This window comes from Colossoma macropomum, unplaced genomic scaffold (assembly GCF_904425465.1).
Source record: "Colossoma macropomum unplaced genomic scaffold, Colossoma_macropomum, whole genome shotgun sequence".
In the NCBI taxonomy this organism is placed as follows: domain Eukaryota; kingdom Metazoa; phylum Chordata; class Actinopteri; order Characiformes; family Serrasalmidae; genus Colossoma; species Colossoma macropomum.
This window is the reverse complement of record NW_023494794.1, coordinates 22,970,831-22,986,858: the sequence shown is the minus strand read 5'-3', so window position 1 is coordinate 22,986,858 and position 16,028 is coordinate 22,970,831. Positions and strand designations below refer to the sequence as shown.

The following is a 16,028-nucleotide window of genomic DNA, read 5'->3' as shown; positions in this document are numbered from 1 at the left end:
TGACGGATTCTCTCAATGTAGTTTTTTAAGTTGAATAAAACTAGTTCTGTTGCTTGTTTACCACATGAAGTCATTTTCTTAGGTAGATCTGATGAGACACTTTTTACAGTGTATATTTAAATATCAAATATTGGACATATATGCATTTAGAATCAATAAATAAAATAGAACAATAAAATATGGATCATATTTATTCTAAATTATCTACATCTGTTACAAACAGTGAAAGATTTTCAAAACAAAAAACAAAAATGAAATACAAAAAAGTTATAAAGTTATAAAAGTTATGTTATAAAAAGTAATATGAAGCTAGTGACATATTCAATCCATATGAATAATGTTTTCTGTCATATATTTTTTAATAGTTGTGTTGTGTTTGTTTAATTTTGACTGAAATGTCGTATGTGTCACATGTATATCCTTATGTGGTAAAATCCAAGTTGGATATAAGGGAAGTTCATATTTTAAAAAAGGATGGTTCTTCAAGGGTTCTTTAGTAAAGGGAATAGTTCCATATGAATAGAAACATATGATATCTAAATGGTTGCTTGCATGCTAAAATCGTTCTTCAGATCAATGGAGAATGTGTTGTATTTGGTTCTATACAGAACCTTTTTGCAAAATGGTCCTGTTTAGCACCCAAAAGGGTTTTGCTATTGTCACAATGTCACGCTTGTAACAATGGAAGAATCCTTTTTGGTGCTACATAGAATCATATACAATACATTCTCCATCAATCTGAAGTACCACTTCACCATACAAACATCCCTTTAAGCATGAAATGGTTCTAAATAGAACCATTCCCCATGCTAAAGAACTCTTGAAGAACCATCTTTTTTAAGACTAAAATCCATATATTGCTGTAGATCGGATTTCAGTATAGGCAACTTCAGCTTTTAGCTTTGTGCCCCTCACCTGACAAATCATTTCTTCTGTTTGAGTTCATCATTATCAGCATCTTAATGATGATTTGAAGTCAGTTACCACAGCTGTAATAAGATAATCGGCTCCTTAGCAGCAACGTTAGCTTCCTCCTGCTTTCACCAGCTACTAAAAAACATCCCCACTGTGGCCAAAAGAAAAATTACCATAGCTACATCTGTTGTAAACATGGCTGCTAGCATCCTGCAGCGCTGCCCAGCCTCTCTGCCCAGTTGAGATTTTCTGGTTTAAGGATTATTTTTTTGCTTGCTAGTGAATAGAAGGAAACCTGAGCGCTAAAATTAGGAAGCAGCTAAATATCTGCTGCTGTTTTGCTGGTAACGATCCTCAAATCAGCGTTACAGTGAAGAGAATGGGGTGCTCAAACAAAATGAGGCATCAGATGAGGAGGACAATAAGCTAAAGGCTAAAGTTAGGCTAGATGCCTTACCTCAGTTTGGCGTATAGTCTCTGACTAAAAGGGTTAAACTGTGTCTCTGGTTTCAAGGTAAGAGTTACACCAATGGTAATATTTGGTTATATTTATTAGCCTATAGCAGAGTGGCTAGGCTAGCATTAGGATTGATTAAAACCACAGGGATTCCCAGTGGTTGTATGATGGGTTTTGCTGCTGTCAGAAGAAATCCTAGTATCTCCATTTTTGTCGTTTTATAGTTTTTGACATAATTTGAAAATATCTTTTGCCCTTTACATTGCATGTAAATTTCATGATGAATGGACCAAAAGAAACAGCCCAAAGTGACTTGGGAAAAAAAAGTCTGGTTCCATTGACTTACATTAAGTAAAGTAGGTTTTTCCTTCTCCTTTAAAGTTTGGAGATACGAGGTTTTCTTCCGACAACAGCGATTTGTGTCATGGGTATATGAGTAAGAATAACCGCATAACAAATCATGAAAATGATATAAAATCATTTATATATATATATGAAATTGGCCCAATAAATATATGTCACATTACTAAAAAATTAATTTAAAAGTATTTTAACCCTTTAATGTCCTAACCAAGAAAAAAGCAATGGATTATTTATTTATATTTGCATTTTGTTTTTTGTTTGGGGCAATAATAAAAACAATTTGTGTTTTTCTTTTTCATTTTTTTTGACCCCATAATTTTAAAAATATTCACGTCTACCAAATGGTCGAGATGGCACTTTGTGGCATATACTGTATAGTGACTCAAAATGTGCTCTACCAAATGGTTGAGCAGAACATTAAAGGGTTAAGAGTAATGAATCTACAGAACTCTTGTTTGAAGTAATTGGATTAGTTGTAATTTGTTATTACCATAAAAACTTTAACAAATAATGGATTGTAGAGTACTAAAGTCTACTCTTCTTAACATACGTCAAAATGTATTTTTTTTGGAAAACATTTGAGAATATATTGCAATTTAAAGAATGTATTTTAATATGACTGTGACTATATTACAACACATTTGTCATGTATTTTCTTGACTGTAAAATATATGCAAATGTATCTTTTCTGTAATGCTGCGCTACAGAATAATGCATATCAAGATGAATAAAATATGACATTCTTGTTTTTAAGTCGGAATGCCCGTTTAAGGACACACAAACATATAGATATACATACTCACAAACAAAAGAATCCAAACAATGTTTTTGTAATTGCTCTCCTCTCATTGTCACTGATCTCTTTCAGAACAAGCCACACACTAAAGCGAACACGTGTACGTACGTGTGTTTATTGGTAATTATATATAAGTGCATGGTGTCGTTTCCCAAAGGCTGAATTGCTGGTAACCTGATGCTGTTTCTTTGTTCCTAGCTTTGAAACAACGTTGACGCCAGCATGGTGAGAACGAGAAGCACAGGTGCAGTGGCCATCTTAGGATCAGCAGCAGAGCCGGCTCCCACAGCTCCATCTGAGGGGGGACAAAAAACAGGTCAAAGGTCACAAATAGAGTGAATAGCAGACAAACAGTAAAATTACGCCAAAATGATGAAATGATTTTGTAGTGGTCCGAAAACATAGTGGAGAACATCCTAGCACATGTGAAATACCCATAATGCTCCATGCTATAAATTATTCACACTGGCACAGTGATGCCATAGGGAATAGTTATTAGGGACCCTATAATAGTTATAATAGATATAATATGTAGTGCTGCTTATTTTTAATGTAGGGAATAGTAAATAGGTGCCATTTCCGTTCTCTATAATAGTGTTCTTTACGGTGCTCCAGTGTAGGAATAGTGATTAGGGATTATTTCCGTTCTCTATAATAGTGTTCTTTACGGTGCTCCAGTGTAGGAATAGTGATTAGGGATTATTTCCGTTCTCTATAATAGTGTTCTTTACGGTGCTCCAGTGTAGGGAATAGAGATTAGGGATTATTTCCGCTCTCTATAATAGTGTTCTTTACGGTGCTCCAGTGTAGGGAATAGTGATTAGGGATTATTTCCGTTCTCTATAATAGTGTTCTTTACGGTGCTCCAGTGTAGCAGCTGGCAGTAAGGGATTATTTCCGCTCTCTATAATTGTGTTCTATATGGTGCTCCAGAGTAGGGAACAGTAATTAGGGGATATGTATGTTTCCTATAATAGTTTTCTACCATGTATTTACAGTCTTTATGCATCAAAATGTCTCCCATTTACTGAAAAAGACAGTTGGATTTTTAAGGGTGTTTCTTACCTCTGGTCAGAGTGGCTGACTTGACATTTAACCAGTAAACGGATCGGTCTTTGGCTACAGTGGCCCTGAAAAACAAAGCAAAATGAAAAAAATAAACCCTTTCAAATGAATAAGACTGTTAAAATATTTAAAATATTTATGCAGCCCAATATAATGTTATAGTCAGAGACCACCCTCTTAAAAATGTATGTGTGTATATATCAAACCATTCACATTTATTGTCACATCACATTCATACAGGAACTTGGTTGGTGGACTATTCTCAGTCCAGCAGTGACACTGAGGTGTTTAAAAACTCCAGCAGCACTGAAAAGGGTAAAAGAGGGCTAACAAAGTATGCAGAGAAACAGATGGACTACAGTCTGTAACTGTAGAACTACAAAGTGCACCTATATAGTAAGTGGAGCTGATAAAATGGACAATGAGCGTAGAAACAAGGAGGTGGTCATAATGTTATGGAGCTTTTCTATTGGTCCACTCTTCATGATACTTTAGCCTGTTGTTAAGAGCAGCTGGCATTTTCAAAATCTGTAAAGGAGTAGAAATTGCATAGTTTTCTTCAAATCTGATACTGGCACACCTGATTTCATTGAATGAACTAGGCACTGGCAGGAAACTGTAAATACTGGACTTCCTCGAGGAAAGCTTTGGAAATGGTGAAACACAATCAAGAAAATTGGCTTTACAAAATTGCTTAGATGAGCAAGACTTTTGTGCAGTACTGTATATGTCCAGTAATCTGGTCACTCACACGAAATAGATGCTGTTGGAGGTTTCTGGAGGGATCCAGGTGTAAACGGTGAGGTTGCTCTTCATGTTGGCGTTGGAATGCGTGATGGCACCTTGATTGTTTCCTGAGCACTGAGGAATAAAAAGATTAATGGTGTGAAAAGGAAACAGTGAGTAAATATAAAATGTACCACATGAAGCTGCAGTGGGAAAACTAAAAACAGCAATGAATATTCCAGCAATTTTCAACCTGTATCTGTAGTATAAACATTACAGTAATCTGCACATTTCTCTGTACTTATAAAACCCGCTGACTCTAAACTCACTTATAATAGAGGTCAATGGGCAGCTGCTTCAGTCCAGGCATCTATCATAAATGAGTTTAGAGTGAATGAGTTTTCTGTGCTTGTCTAAGTACAGGCAAAAACATTGAAATTAGAGGTTGAAAATTGTACAAGTAGGCCTTTAAAGAGCCCATATCATAGAAAACTGAATTTTCCCTGCTAGCAGTATGTATGTAACCACTGTTAACGTTTCAAAATGTTCTCTCCTCAGTCCATATATGGAAAGTAAGCTGCAAAAACAGCCCATTTTGAATTCAAGATATTTGTGATGTCACAAAAAACTAACACTTTATGTATCTCTGCCTGTTCAGCCTACAGCAGTTTAGCACTGCCTATCCTCACTGAAGCTATAATGAGTGTTTCAACCCTGGCTAATTTCTGAATAAGGGACAATACAGGGCACCCAATCAAAATAGATGTCATTTACATGTGTGGGTCATTTTATAGAATTTTTTTTTTCTTTCCATTTTCCAATTCCATTTTTGTGTCCCTAGCGTTTACAGATACATTACACTTGAAAACCATGTTAGGGTTTCAATTTATTTATGTTTTAAAATAAAACAAGTTATTTTAACAATTACACCTTCTTGAGCCTCAATTTAGCAATATTGTTTTTAAATCAATTATCTAGAATTCCAAGCACCACAGAAGAGCTCGTCCCCACAGTCATGTGTAAAGGCTGAGGCCATATTTTGAAGGAAAAAACATGTTTTTCTGCAATTTTAAATGCAATAATCTAAACATGACTATAAAATCTATCATTTAAATGACATGAAAACAAATAAATATTATAAAATACAGTTGTGGTCTCCAGGAGTTGTGTCACTGGTGTTACAAAAATCTCTTATTTTGAAATAAAAATCACACTGATGACGTTACTTGACTTCTTTTTACCTGTTTTCTGAGGATCTATGAAGGAAAGCACATGGTGAGTCCACTGTGTCTTTCAGTTATCAGAGATTTTCTCATTTAGCTCATGATTTCATATGAAGCTTTTAGCTGAAGTCACTGGTGTGACCGACTTTATTCTGAGGTAATTGTGAAAAATAGAATACAAATGGATTAAATTACATACATTTTAGTGGACATTCCATGATTGACGACATGTGGTTTGATGCTCTGTAGCAGCCATTTTGTAAAACGCATTTTTCATTAAAAATGTCTCTGGTGTTACCTTTCTGATTTGTAACACCAATGACGATCAGTAACACCAGTGACACCTATGGATAGATAAAAAAGTGGACGTTTCTGTAGAATGACCCATATAAGCCTTAAAGGACAGTAACAAAAGCAGCCTGTTTAATTCTAAGGGATAAAAAAAGAGGTCACGTAAAAATGAATTATGGCTGTTTTTGCTACATAAAACCACACAAATGTTGTATGTCGGGAGTGGGGAAGAAAAAAGGTTAAAAAAAATGCAGACTGTGGGCCTTTTAATGTCAGGTGACGAAAGTGAGCTTCATGATTCCAAATGTTAGCCATAAAATTGTTTTTATCACTATGACAGTGATTAACTACTGTCTCTGTTACTGTGTATTAGTCTGCAACGTTGTTTGGCTCTTGCAAACAGCCCCGAGCAGAAAACAGTCACTCTTTCATTTTACTTATTGAATGTGGCTGTATATGCCAACATGCGTGGCATCAGGAACCGTTGGCAGAAACATAATCCAGCATCTATAATGATTTCTCAAACCCAAAACGCAACAAAAGACCATCCCAGAGGATCACCCAAGGCCAGTCATTAGCTGTTAATCCCAATTTAGTGTAAGCGTACTCACATTTAATAACATTTAGTATATGATATGCATACTGAAAATGACTAATTACATCAAAAAGGAATATTAATCTCATATTGAGCTTTTTTTAATCCACACATAAATACTTAAGATTATGAAAAAGCTTGTTTTACCTGTAAGTATTTAGTGTTAGCTGGTGGACTCTCCCAGCTGCCCAAAGCATTGGTTCTGGATCCTGAGCGAGCCTCCAGTAAAACTCCACCGTAATCAGGACCTTTAATTATCACTGAAAAAAAAAAACAACAGTAAATAAACAAGAAAATCATCATCATTAAAGGTGCAGTGTGTAAGATTTAGTGGCATCTAGTGGCGAGGTTGCAATTTGCAATCAACTAAATATCCCTCCCTCTCTCCTCCCTTTCCAAGCATGCAGTAGAACCTACCTGGCCGTCCGGTAGACTGGTATAGTAAATGACCTGTCCAGCAGGTAGACAACCTTCTGAACACATCTGTCCCTCACCGGTGATTTCCATGTGGAAAAGACCACTGTTTATCCATGTTTTCTACTGTCACCTGTCCTGATTTCGTTTTGCTCCTTTATGTTTTCGCTTCTTTGCCGACGAGGATTCACTCTCCACTTTTTCTTGCACTAAGTAATTAGTTTGATCCTCCATTTGTCAAAATTTGGCTTCTTAGACTTCTCACAACACAACACAGCTGCCTGGGGCCCCAAATTAGATATAGTGTACGTGTTGATGTTAAATAATCTATTCCAAAAAATATATTTTAAAAATGTATATTGCCATATATGTTATAAGTTGTTGTAATGATAATTTGCATTCATTTCAATGCAGCCCCACCCCCTGTTTATAGTTATAATGGACTATTTCATGTTTATGTGATAACAACTGCATGACGACAGACTGGTATGAACAAGGCATCTAAGAGGTAGTGTACAGTTTAGAGAGAAGCTTCTTCAGTATGATTTTCTGGATGTTGAGAGGTAAAATCAGATTAAGTCATCTAAGCATAGCAGAAAAAAGCAAAAATGGGAAAGAAAGCCAAACGTTTGTCACTTTACTGCATTGCACAGGCTCAGCAGACTGTATATAACACTAGTGTTAATGGAGAACTTCACTGATTTTTCAGAAACTGTACGTAATTAAATGGTTAAGATGTAAACAGAGTCATTCAGAGTGGTTTGGTCTGAAATGCTCCGTTCTGGAGAAGCTTACCGAGTCAGAACTGTTCACAGTGGTGGTGATAGGAAACAGATGTCCACCTCTAAAAGCTCCCCTTACAGAAAGTTATTACAGGAAATGGTTATTAATACACTGCCTGATGTCTGAGACACTGTTTATGATGGTTTATGATAAAGTTTTGGCTTAAAATGTATTTGTACTCTGAAGGTACATGTAGGTTCACTGACGGTTTTGGAAGGAGAATTTAATGGCTGTATTTGTGTTCTAGACATTGTGACCCCTGGTTCCTATCACCACCACTGTAGATAAATCTGAACCTGTAAGTTTCTCCACAATATACCATTTCACGTCAAACCACTCGGAATGATGTTTACATCTCAAGGACTTTCAGAAAATTTTAAATATTGGTGGAATTCCTCTTTAATGTTAGTGTAGATAGCTCCAGTGTTGGGTAATTATTCAAAAATTATTTTGAATTTAATTTACTTTACTATAGGAGCCATATGAGCAGATAATTCTACTAGTTTTAATAATAATATTCATAATAATAACAATAATAATAATAAAAGAAAGCACTTTTCTTAGCAGTTGCAGCTCAGAGTGCTTTACAGACAAGTGATAAAGCTTAATAGTAATAGAAAAAGCTATGAGTATTACTTTAAAATCATATAAGACAATGACGTAGATCAAATTAAATGATAAATACCAAAGAGACGTAGACTTTTAATTAAACACAAAGTTTTTTTAAGCACTATTCCTTAAAACAGGCAAAATGATCTACCAGTATAGTGAGATAATCTAATAATACCCTTACAACAATCTCAAAATGAGAAATATTAGATATATTGACTACATTTACACTAATTTCACTTGGCAAGATACCGTTTTTTGCAGTGTGGTGGAGCCCAGAGCATCAACTAATTTAAAAATGCGAGTCCAGAGGGCCCCATTCTTGTCTTTTGCCCAGAGCCTCAGAATCACCTTCCGTGCTGATGAAAAACTGTCTGCTGTATCTTTAGTATTTCTGTGGATCCCAACACCAAGTACATCTCATGTGCGCAGAGGCACAGCCCCTCACTCTTAAATGCTCTTTTTCTGCTGGAACAGTTAGAAACAGATCAGCATCCGTAAGACAGTTCCACCACCACCACGTCAACAACGCTGTTCCTAACCAGATTTGGAGAAAAGGCACAATTTAAACGCGTAGTAAAGGATTCGTATTGCATTTAACATTATGCAATAGCAGTAAATGTCCACTAGGAGGCGACAACGCCTGCAGTGAGAGCGAACAGGTCAATCTAATGTTATATAAACATGGCCAAGTTTAATTCAAGTAAAGTGCAAGTTGAACTTCTTCTTGCGGAATTTAGAAACTTGTAAGAAGTCAAAATTGATTTTGCAAAGTTTGTTTGGGGAAATTTGGGAATTCTATAGTGGAAATTCTTAACATATGGCAGTATTTATTTTCATTTTCACAGGTATCGCTTATGAAATCGGTACAGTATTTTTTACAGGATTCCTATAAGAACAGACAAGTATATTTATTATACCTTATTACATTAGTATTCATTATATATTATTATATTAATATATTTTAGCTTAGTGGTTTAGTATTATAGATCACCATAAAACAGCACTATAGGACTATTATAAGAGGTGAAAGAAAGACGGATTATGAAAGAAATATCATACAGCACTATAGAAATTGTGCACACTTAAAAAAGATGGTTTTTCAAGGGTTCTTTAGTAAAGAAAATGGTTCTATATAGATCTATGAACACTCAGAGAACCATCTGCATGACTAAAGGGTTCTTTGCATCACACAAAAGGTTCTTTAGACTGGTGGAGAATGTGCTGTAGATGGTTCTATATAGGACCTTTTTGAAAAGGCTTCTATATAGCACCAAAAAGGGTTCTTCTGGTGTAACAAGCTTGACATCCTAACAATAAAAGAACCCTTTTTGGTGTTACATAGAACCATTTTCCAAAAGGTTCTATATAGAACCATCTACAGCACATTCTCCATCAATCTGAAGAACCATTTGTGTGATGCAAAGAACCCTTTACTCATGCAACTGGTTCTCTGAGTGTTCATAGTTCTATAGAGAACCATTTTCTTTGCTAAAGCACCTTTGAAGAACCATGATTTTAAGAGCGTGCCTTATAACACACTACCAAAAGTATTCAGACAGCTCTACTAATGAGTGAATTCAGCTACTTTAAGGTGTCACAGGTGTGTAATTATGAGCATACAGCTTGTATAATCTCCATAGAAAAACACTGACCAATATAATGGGACTCTCTGGAACAGCCGCACATGAGGTCACCATGTCCAGTGCCAAGCATGAACTAGAGGGGTATAAAGCCGCCCAGCATTGGGCTGTGAAGCAGTAGAACTGTGTTTTCTGAAGTGATGGAGCTCCATCCAATACATTTAAGGTTGAGCTGAGATCCAGAACTGACCATTCAACATCAGAACCTGACCTCACCAATGCTCAACCAAATCCTCACAGCAATATTCCAAAATCTAGACTAAAGCATTTACAGAAGAATAGAGGCTGTTACTGCAGCAAAGGGGACAAACTCACTATAAATACCCCTCATTTCAGAAGAAAGCAGGTGACTACAGACTATTTTCGTGAAGGAAAAATAGATTGTCTGGATGATGAAACCATCTGGAAAGTACATGAGCATTTTTTTATTCTTAAAGGGGAATTTTACTGTTCACAGCGGTGGTGATAGGAACCAGACGTCCACCTCCAAAACCTCCCAGACATACAGTAGTTAGTACATGAAATGGTTATGAATACACTGCCTGAAGTCTGAGACACTTTTGTATGATAGTTTAGTGAAGATTTTGGCCTTGGATTTTGGTGACCCCGGTTCCTTTCACCACCACTGTAAAGACAGTCTCTACAGTGAACCATTTCACACCAAACTACTCTGAATGAATTATGCAGAAATGTAATAAAATCAGTGGAATTCCTCTTTCAGCCTTACCTGTAAGAGGCTGTCCGGTCTGAAAAGTGCTGTTGCTGGTTTCGATAGTGTACGGAGGCTGGCCTGGCTGAGGCTGAACTCTTGAATGTTCAGGCTTCATGCTCCCACAGACTGAGGCCGGAGCTCCGGTAGCAAAACCCAGCACAGGGGTCACGGCCTGGAGCAAAAAAACTCCAAAAAACACAGCGTTCATGTCAAACTACGGCCAAGTTACAGTGAACGGAGACACATGGACATATTCCCCAGGTGGGACAGACTGGACAGTCCTCTGGCAGCTGGCTTTAGAGGGAACTTTGTGCTGAGTCACAGCGGCATGAAAAAAAAGGTTAATTTCTTTCATCGCTCATCTCCCTCCCCTCATCCACTATTCATGCCCTGTCAGGTGAAACTCCTGCTTCCAAGAAATCTCCTCACTGACAGAGAGCTTCATGCTCTTTTCAGTAAAAAACACAAAGAGCCCCTTTGTTGTGTTGAAAATTAGCCGAAAAAATGCAGATTTTACTCTCCAAAATCCCATTCGTTCTTTTCCATATCACATCAGCCTTGGGTGACAACACTCCTCTAAATATAATCCATCCACTTACCAAACCAAGTCCTGACTATTACAAATCAAGGCCCAGTGTGAGATCATGCTGACAGTTACGCAGTTTCATGTACTCAAGTAATATTTACATAGCCTCGTACTTTCCTGAGTATTTTCAAATGATTATATTTACAAGAAAAGTGATCTACTTTTTCCATTACAGTCAGAACAATTATTTTCTCATTCTTTTTTTTTAGTTTTACGTCATTCTGCTGTGTTGGTTCAGCTCCTGTTCTGATTTACTGTTGCTCACTTGTCTCACTTTAGCTTTTCATTTTAGACCAGAAACAGAAGAACAGACTCCGACAAACTTCAGTTCCTAATGCTGATCGATGGACTAAGAAGTTCCACTGCAGTTCTAGAAGATACTCAGTAAAGACCTGCTGCCGCTGTAGTTCAACTAAAGTTGTTTTTAGAAAGATACCTTTACATTATATTTGCAATACTTTTACTGGAGTGTGAGTTTAGTATATAACAATAATCATTCATAGTAGGTACTGAATAATTTATAGTACATACTGATTAATTCATAGTAGTTACTGAATATTTCATAGTAGATACTAAATGATTTATAATAGGTACTTAATAATTTGTAGTAGATGCTGAATAATTCAGAGAAGCTACTAAATAATTCATAGTAGGTAATAAATGATTTATAGTAGTTACTATTTCATAGTAGATACTAAATAATTCATAATAAATACTGAATATTTCATAGTAGGTACTGAATAATTCGTAGTAGATATTAATTATTTACAGTAGATACTGGATAATTAATAGTAGATACTGAATATTTCATAGTAGATACTAAATAATTCATATTAGATACTAAATAATTCATAATAGATATTGAATGATTCATAATTGTTACTGAATAATTCATAGTAGATATTAAATAATTGTTAGTAGATACTGAATGATTCATAGTAGATATTAAATAATTCATTTAATATCTATGAATACGAATTAATTCATACTAGTAACTAGTAATTCATAGAAGTTATTGAATGAGTTATTGAATTAGTTACACTCAGCAAGCACTTTATTAGGAACACTATACTGATACTGAGTAAAGCCTCCCTTTGCTCTCAAAACAGCCTTAATTCTTCATAGCATGAAACTTTCCTTTCAGATTTTAGTCAAATTTGTCATGTGCCCTTCCATGCTGTGAATCTCTCGTTCTATCACATCCGAAATGGTTCAGATCTGGTGACTGGGAAGGCCACTGAAGAACACTGAACTCATTGTCATGTTCATGAAACCAGTTTGCTTTGTGACATGGTGCATTATCATGCTGGCAGTAGCCATTAGAAGATGGTAAATTGCTGCCATGAAGGGAAACACATGATCAGCAACAACACTCAAATAGGCTGTGGCATTCAAACGATGATTGCCCTGGCTATGTTTTTACAGTCTTCAACTGTCCAGTTTTGGTGAGCCTGTGCCCACTGCAGCCTTAGTTTTCTGTTCTTAGCTGACAGCATTGACACTCAACATGCTCTTCTGCTGTTGTAGCCCATCCACCTCAAGGTTTGACACGTTCTGGATTCTGAGATGCTTTCCTGCTCACCACAGTTGTACAGAGTGGTTGCAGAGAAGTTACCGTAGTCTGTCAGCTCGACCCAGTCTGGCCATTCTCCACTGACCTCTCTCATATCTGCATGAGTGAGAAGTTGTACAGATGTTCCTAATAAAGTGCTCAGTGAGTGTATTAAATGGTTACTGGTGTGTCTATGAAAGACTGGGATGATGCTAATGGATCTCAATAAAAATAATAATGACAATGATAAAAATGTATAACTGTCAGAATAATTAAACCAATCAGATTTACAAAAAACATCAGTAATAAAATCTTTAATAAGGTATTCTGCTCACTGTCTTCTGTCACATTCGCTACAGTTGTATGCAAAAGTTTGGACGCCCCACTAAAATACACTTTCTGTTGACTTTCTGAGTGTAAGTAAGTAAATGAACACATCCTCTACAGAGAGCACACCTCTGCACATTTTAATGCAAAAGTACTGTTTATTTGCTGATTTTAACATATTTCTCTGTTAACTTATTTTTACTTCAACAAAGAAATCAACAAAACGTCATTTGAAAGGAGACAAACCTTTGCCTACAACCATGAATGTAAAGGTCACTGAACTGTCTGAATGTGTATCATGTGTCAGTTGAGTCATTCTGTGAGCGGGAATGTGGTGTTGTTGGTTTACCTCAGGGTGTATCACATCACTTTAGGTTTTATTTTTCCCTCTTTAGCCCCGCCCATGCTGTCTGCACTGCTTGATACAAATCCAACCCCCATTTCCATTCATTATGTTACATGAAACTCTCACCAAAAGGTTCCGAGAGGTTAGAAATACGTACACGACATGGACAAAGGAACTGGGACACCTACACATCACACCCACAGGAGCTTTTATGACATTCTATTCTAAACCCATAGGCATTTATATGGAGTTGGTCCCTTTGCGGCCAGAACAGCTTCCACTCTTCTGGGAAGCTTTCTACACGGTTTTGGAGTGTCTGTGGAAATTTTTGTCCATTCATCCAGAAGAGCATTTGTGTGGTCAGACACTGATGTTGGACGAGAGGGCTTGGCTCACAATTTCCGTTCTAGTTCATCCCAAAGGTTTTTGATGGGGTTGAGGTCAGGGCTCTGTGAGGGCCAGTCAAGTTCTTCCACACCAAACTCACCCAGCCAGGCCTTTATGGAGCTTGTTTTGTACAGTGAAAAGGTTCTTCCCACAAAGTTAGAAGCATACAATTGTCCAAAATATCTTCTGCTGCTGAAGCATTAAGATTTTCCTTCACTGGAACTAAGGGGTCTAGGGCAACCCTTGAAAAACAACCCCGTAGCATCATCCCTCCTCCACCAAACTTTACAGTTGGCACAATGCCGTCAGACAGGTAATGATTTCCTGGCATTCGCCAAACCCAGACTGCCACATAAAGAAGCGCGATTCATCACTCCACAGAATACGTTTTCACTATTCCAGAGTCCAGTGGCGGCGCTTCACACCGCTCCATCTGACGCGTGGCATTGTGCATTCTGATCTTAGGCTTGTGTGTAGCTGCTTGGCCATGGAAACCCTTCTTGTGAAGTTCTCAACATGCAGTTCTTTCGCTGAGGTTAATTCCAGAGACAATTAAGAACTCTTTAGTGAGTGATTCAACAGAGGATAGGCACTGTGCACTTCTGCACTCTGCGAGTTTGTGTGGTTTAGTGCTTTGTGGCTGAGCTGTTGTTGCTCCTAGACACTTCCATTTCACAGTAATAGCACTTACAGTTGACAAGGGCAGATCCAGCAGGACAGAAATCTCACAAACTGACTTGTGTAGAGTGATATTCTATGACAGTGGCATGTTTAAAGTCACTGAGCTCATCAGTACGACTCATTCTTCTGCCAGTGTTTACGGAGACTGCAAGGCTATGTGCTTAATTCTATACACCTGTTAGCAGTGGGTGAAGCACATGAACTCCATAATTAGAGGCGGTGTCTCAATACTTTAGTCCATTAGTGTGTTTTACAAAATCCTCCTGACTAAAACCATTAGCAAAGAATAACGAGGTGTAGGAGTGGGAAAGATATCGTTATTGTGATAATTACACGATGCTCTTTTCTGAGTATATGATTGGTATAATCAGCACTTCTAGAACACTGAACATCTGCATGGATCATAAAAATACAGATGTAGACCAATTATAGAGAGTCTGTAACATCAGCCAGTGTAGACTAACTGCATAAACTGCATAGTAACAAAGTAGCTGATTGGATGGAGCCCATTATGACATCATCTTATTATGTTAATTAATTTTGGCCGAATATTTAATCCTGTTTTGTTCTGCAAGAGCCCTGAATTAGATTTTAAAACGTCATTGCACTGACACACTCTTAAAAATGATGGTTCTTCAGGGGTTCTGTAGTAAAGAAAATGGTTCTATATAGAAACATGAACACTCAAAGAGTGTTTTTTTCATGATTGAAAAAGTTTTTTGCATGGAGAAAGCGTTCATTACATTGATGGAGAAAAAGCTTTTTTAAAAAGGGTTCTGCTACTGGTATGATGTCAAGCTTGTAATAATAAAAGAACCCTTTTCAAAAAGTTTCTGTATGGAACCCTCTACAGAACATTGTCCATCAATCTGGAGAACACTTTCACCATACAGAGAATGTTTTAAGCATAAAAAAGGGTTCTTTGAGTGTTCATGGTTCTATATTGAACTATTTTCTTTACTAAGGAACTTCTGAAGAACCATCATTTGTAAGTGTGTAGTTTTTCAGCCTTTTTAAAGTGATACAAATTGTGCATTGTGCAAATGTCTTCAAGTATCATGATATATTTTTCCCTTATTGCCCCTCCCTTAACGACCAACTGCAAACAACCTTTAAAGGGAAATGCCACCCAATTTCAAAATCTGCAAAACCATCAGTGAACCTACATGTAGTAAGAGTTTTTGAGGATGGTAAATATAGTGATAAATCTGAAAATATGTTTTCTTTCGGGACTATTTGGCCCAACAACACCCTGAATGGTAGACTGTCCCCATGTCACACCTAACAATGCTTAAAGGATAATTCTGCCAAATTCAAAAGTTCTCCATAATTCAGTGTTTGAGATGTAATCAGTTATTCAAAACACCAGTTTCTTCTTAGTTGTTATATGGAATGTTGATGATGGTAAAATAGTAGACAACATGAAATAATCTGGGGACTATTTGGCCTAACATTGCCCTGCATGTACTGTTTTAAGCCAAAATCTTCTCAAAACTACCATAAAACAATGGCAGTGTATTCATAACTATTTCATGCAATAACTTTGCGAGGGAGCTT

At 36.9% G+C, this 16,028-nt stretch overlaps 1 protein-coding gene across 1 annotated transcript; it reads right to left on the bottom strand.

Moving 5' to 3' along the window:
• Positions 1-2,266: 2,266 nt before the first annotated feature.
• On the bottom strand, positions 2,267-10,955 carry si:dkey-251i10.2 (uncharacterized protein LOC562682 homolog). The gene is made up of 5 exons (XM_036580639.1): positions 10,608-10,955; positions 6,579-6,691; positions 4,348-4,457; positions 3,597-3,661; positions 2,267-2,826 (listed from the first exon to the last, which is right to left on the bottom strand). The coding sequence occupies exons 1-5, from the start codon at positions 10,798-10,800 to the stop codon at positions 2,726-2,728; spliced, it is 582 nt and encodes a 193-aa protein (XP_036436532.1). The 5' UTR covers positions 10,801-10,955; the 3' UTR covers positions 2,267-2,725.
• Between the last annotated feature and the right edge of the window lie 5,073 nt (positions 10,956-16,028).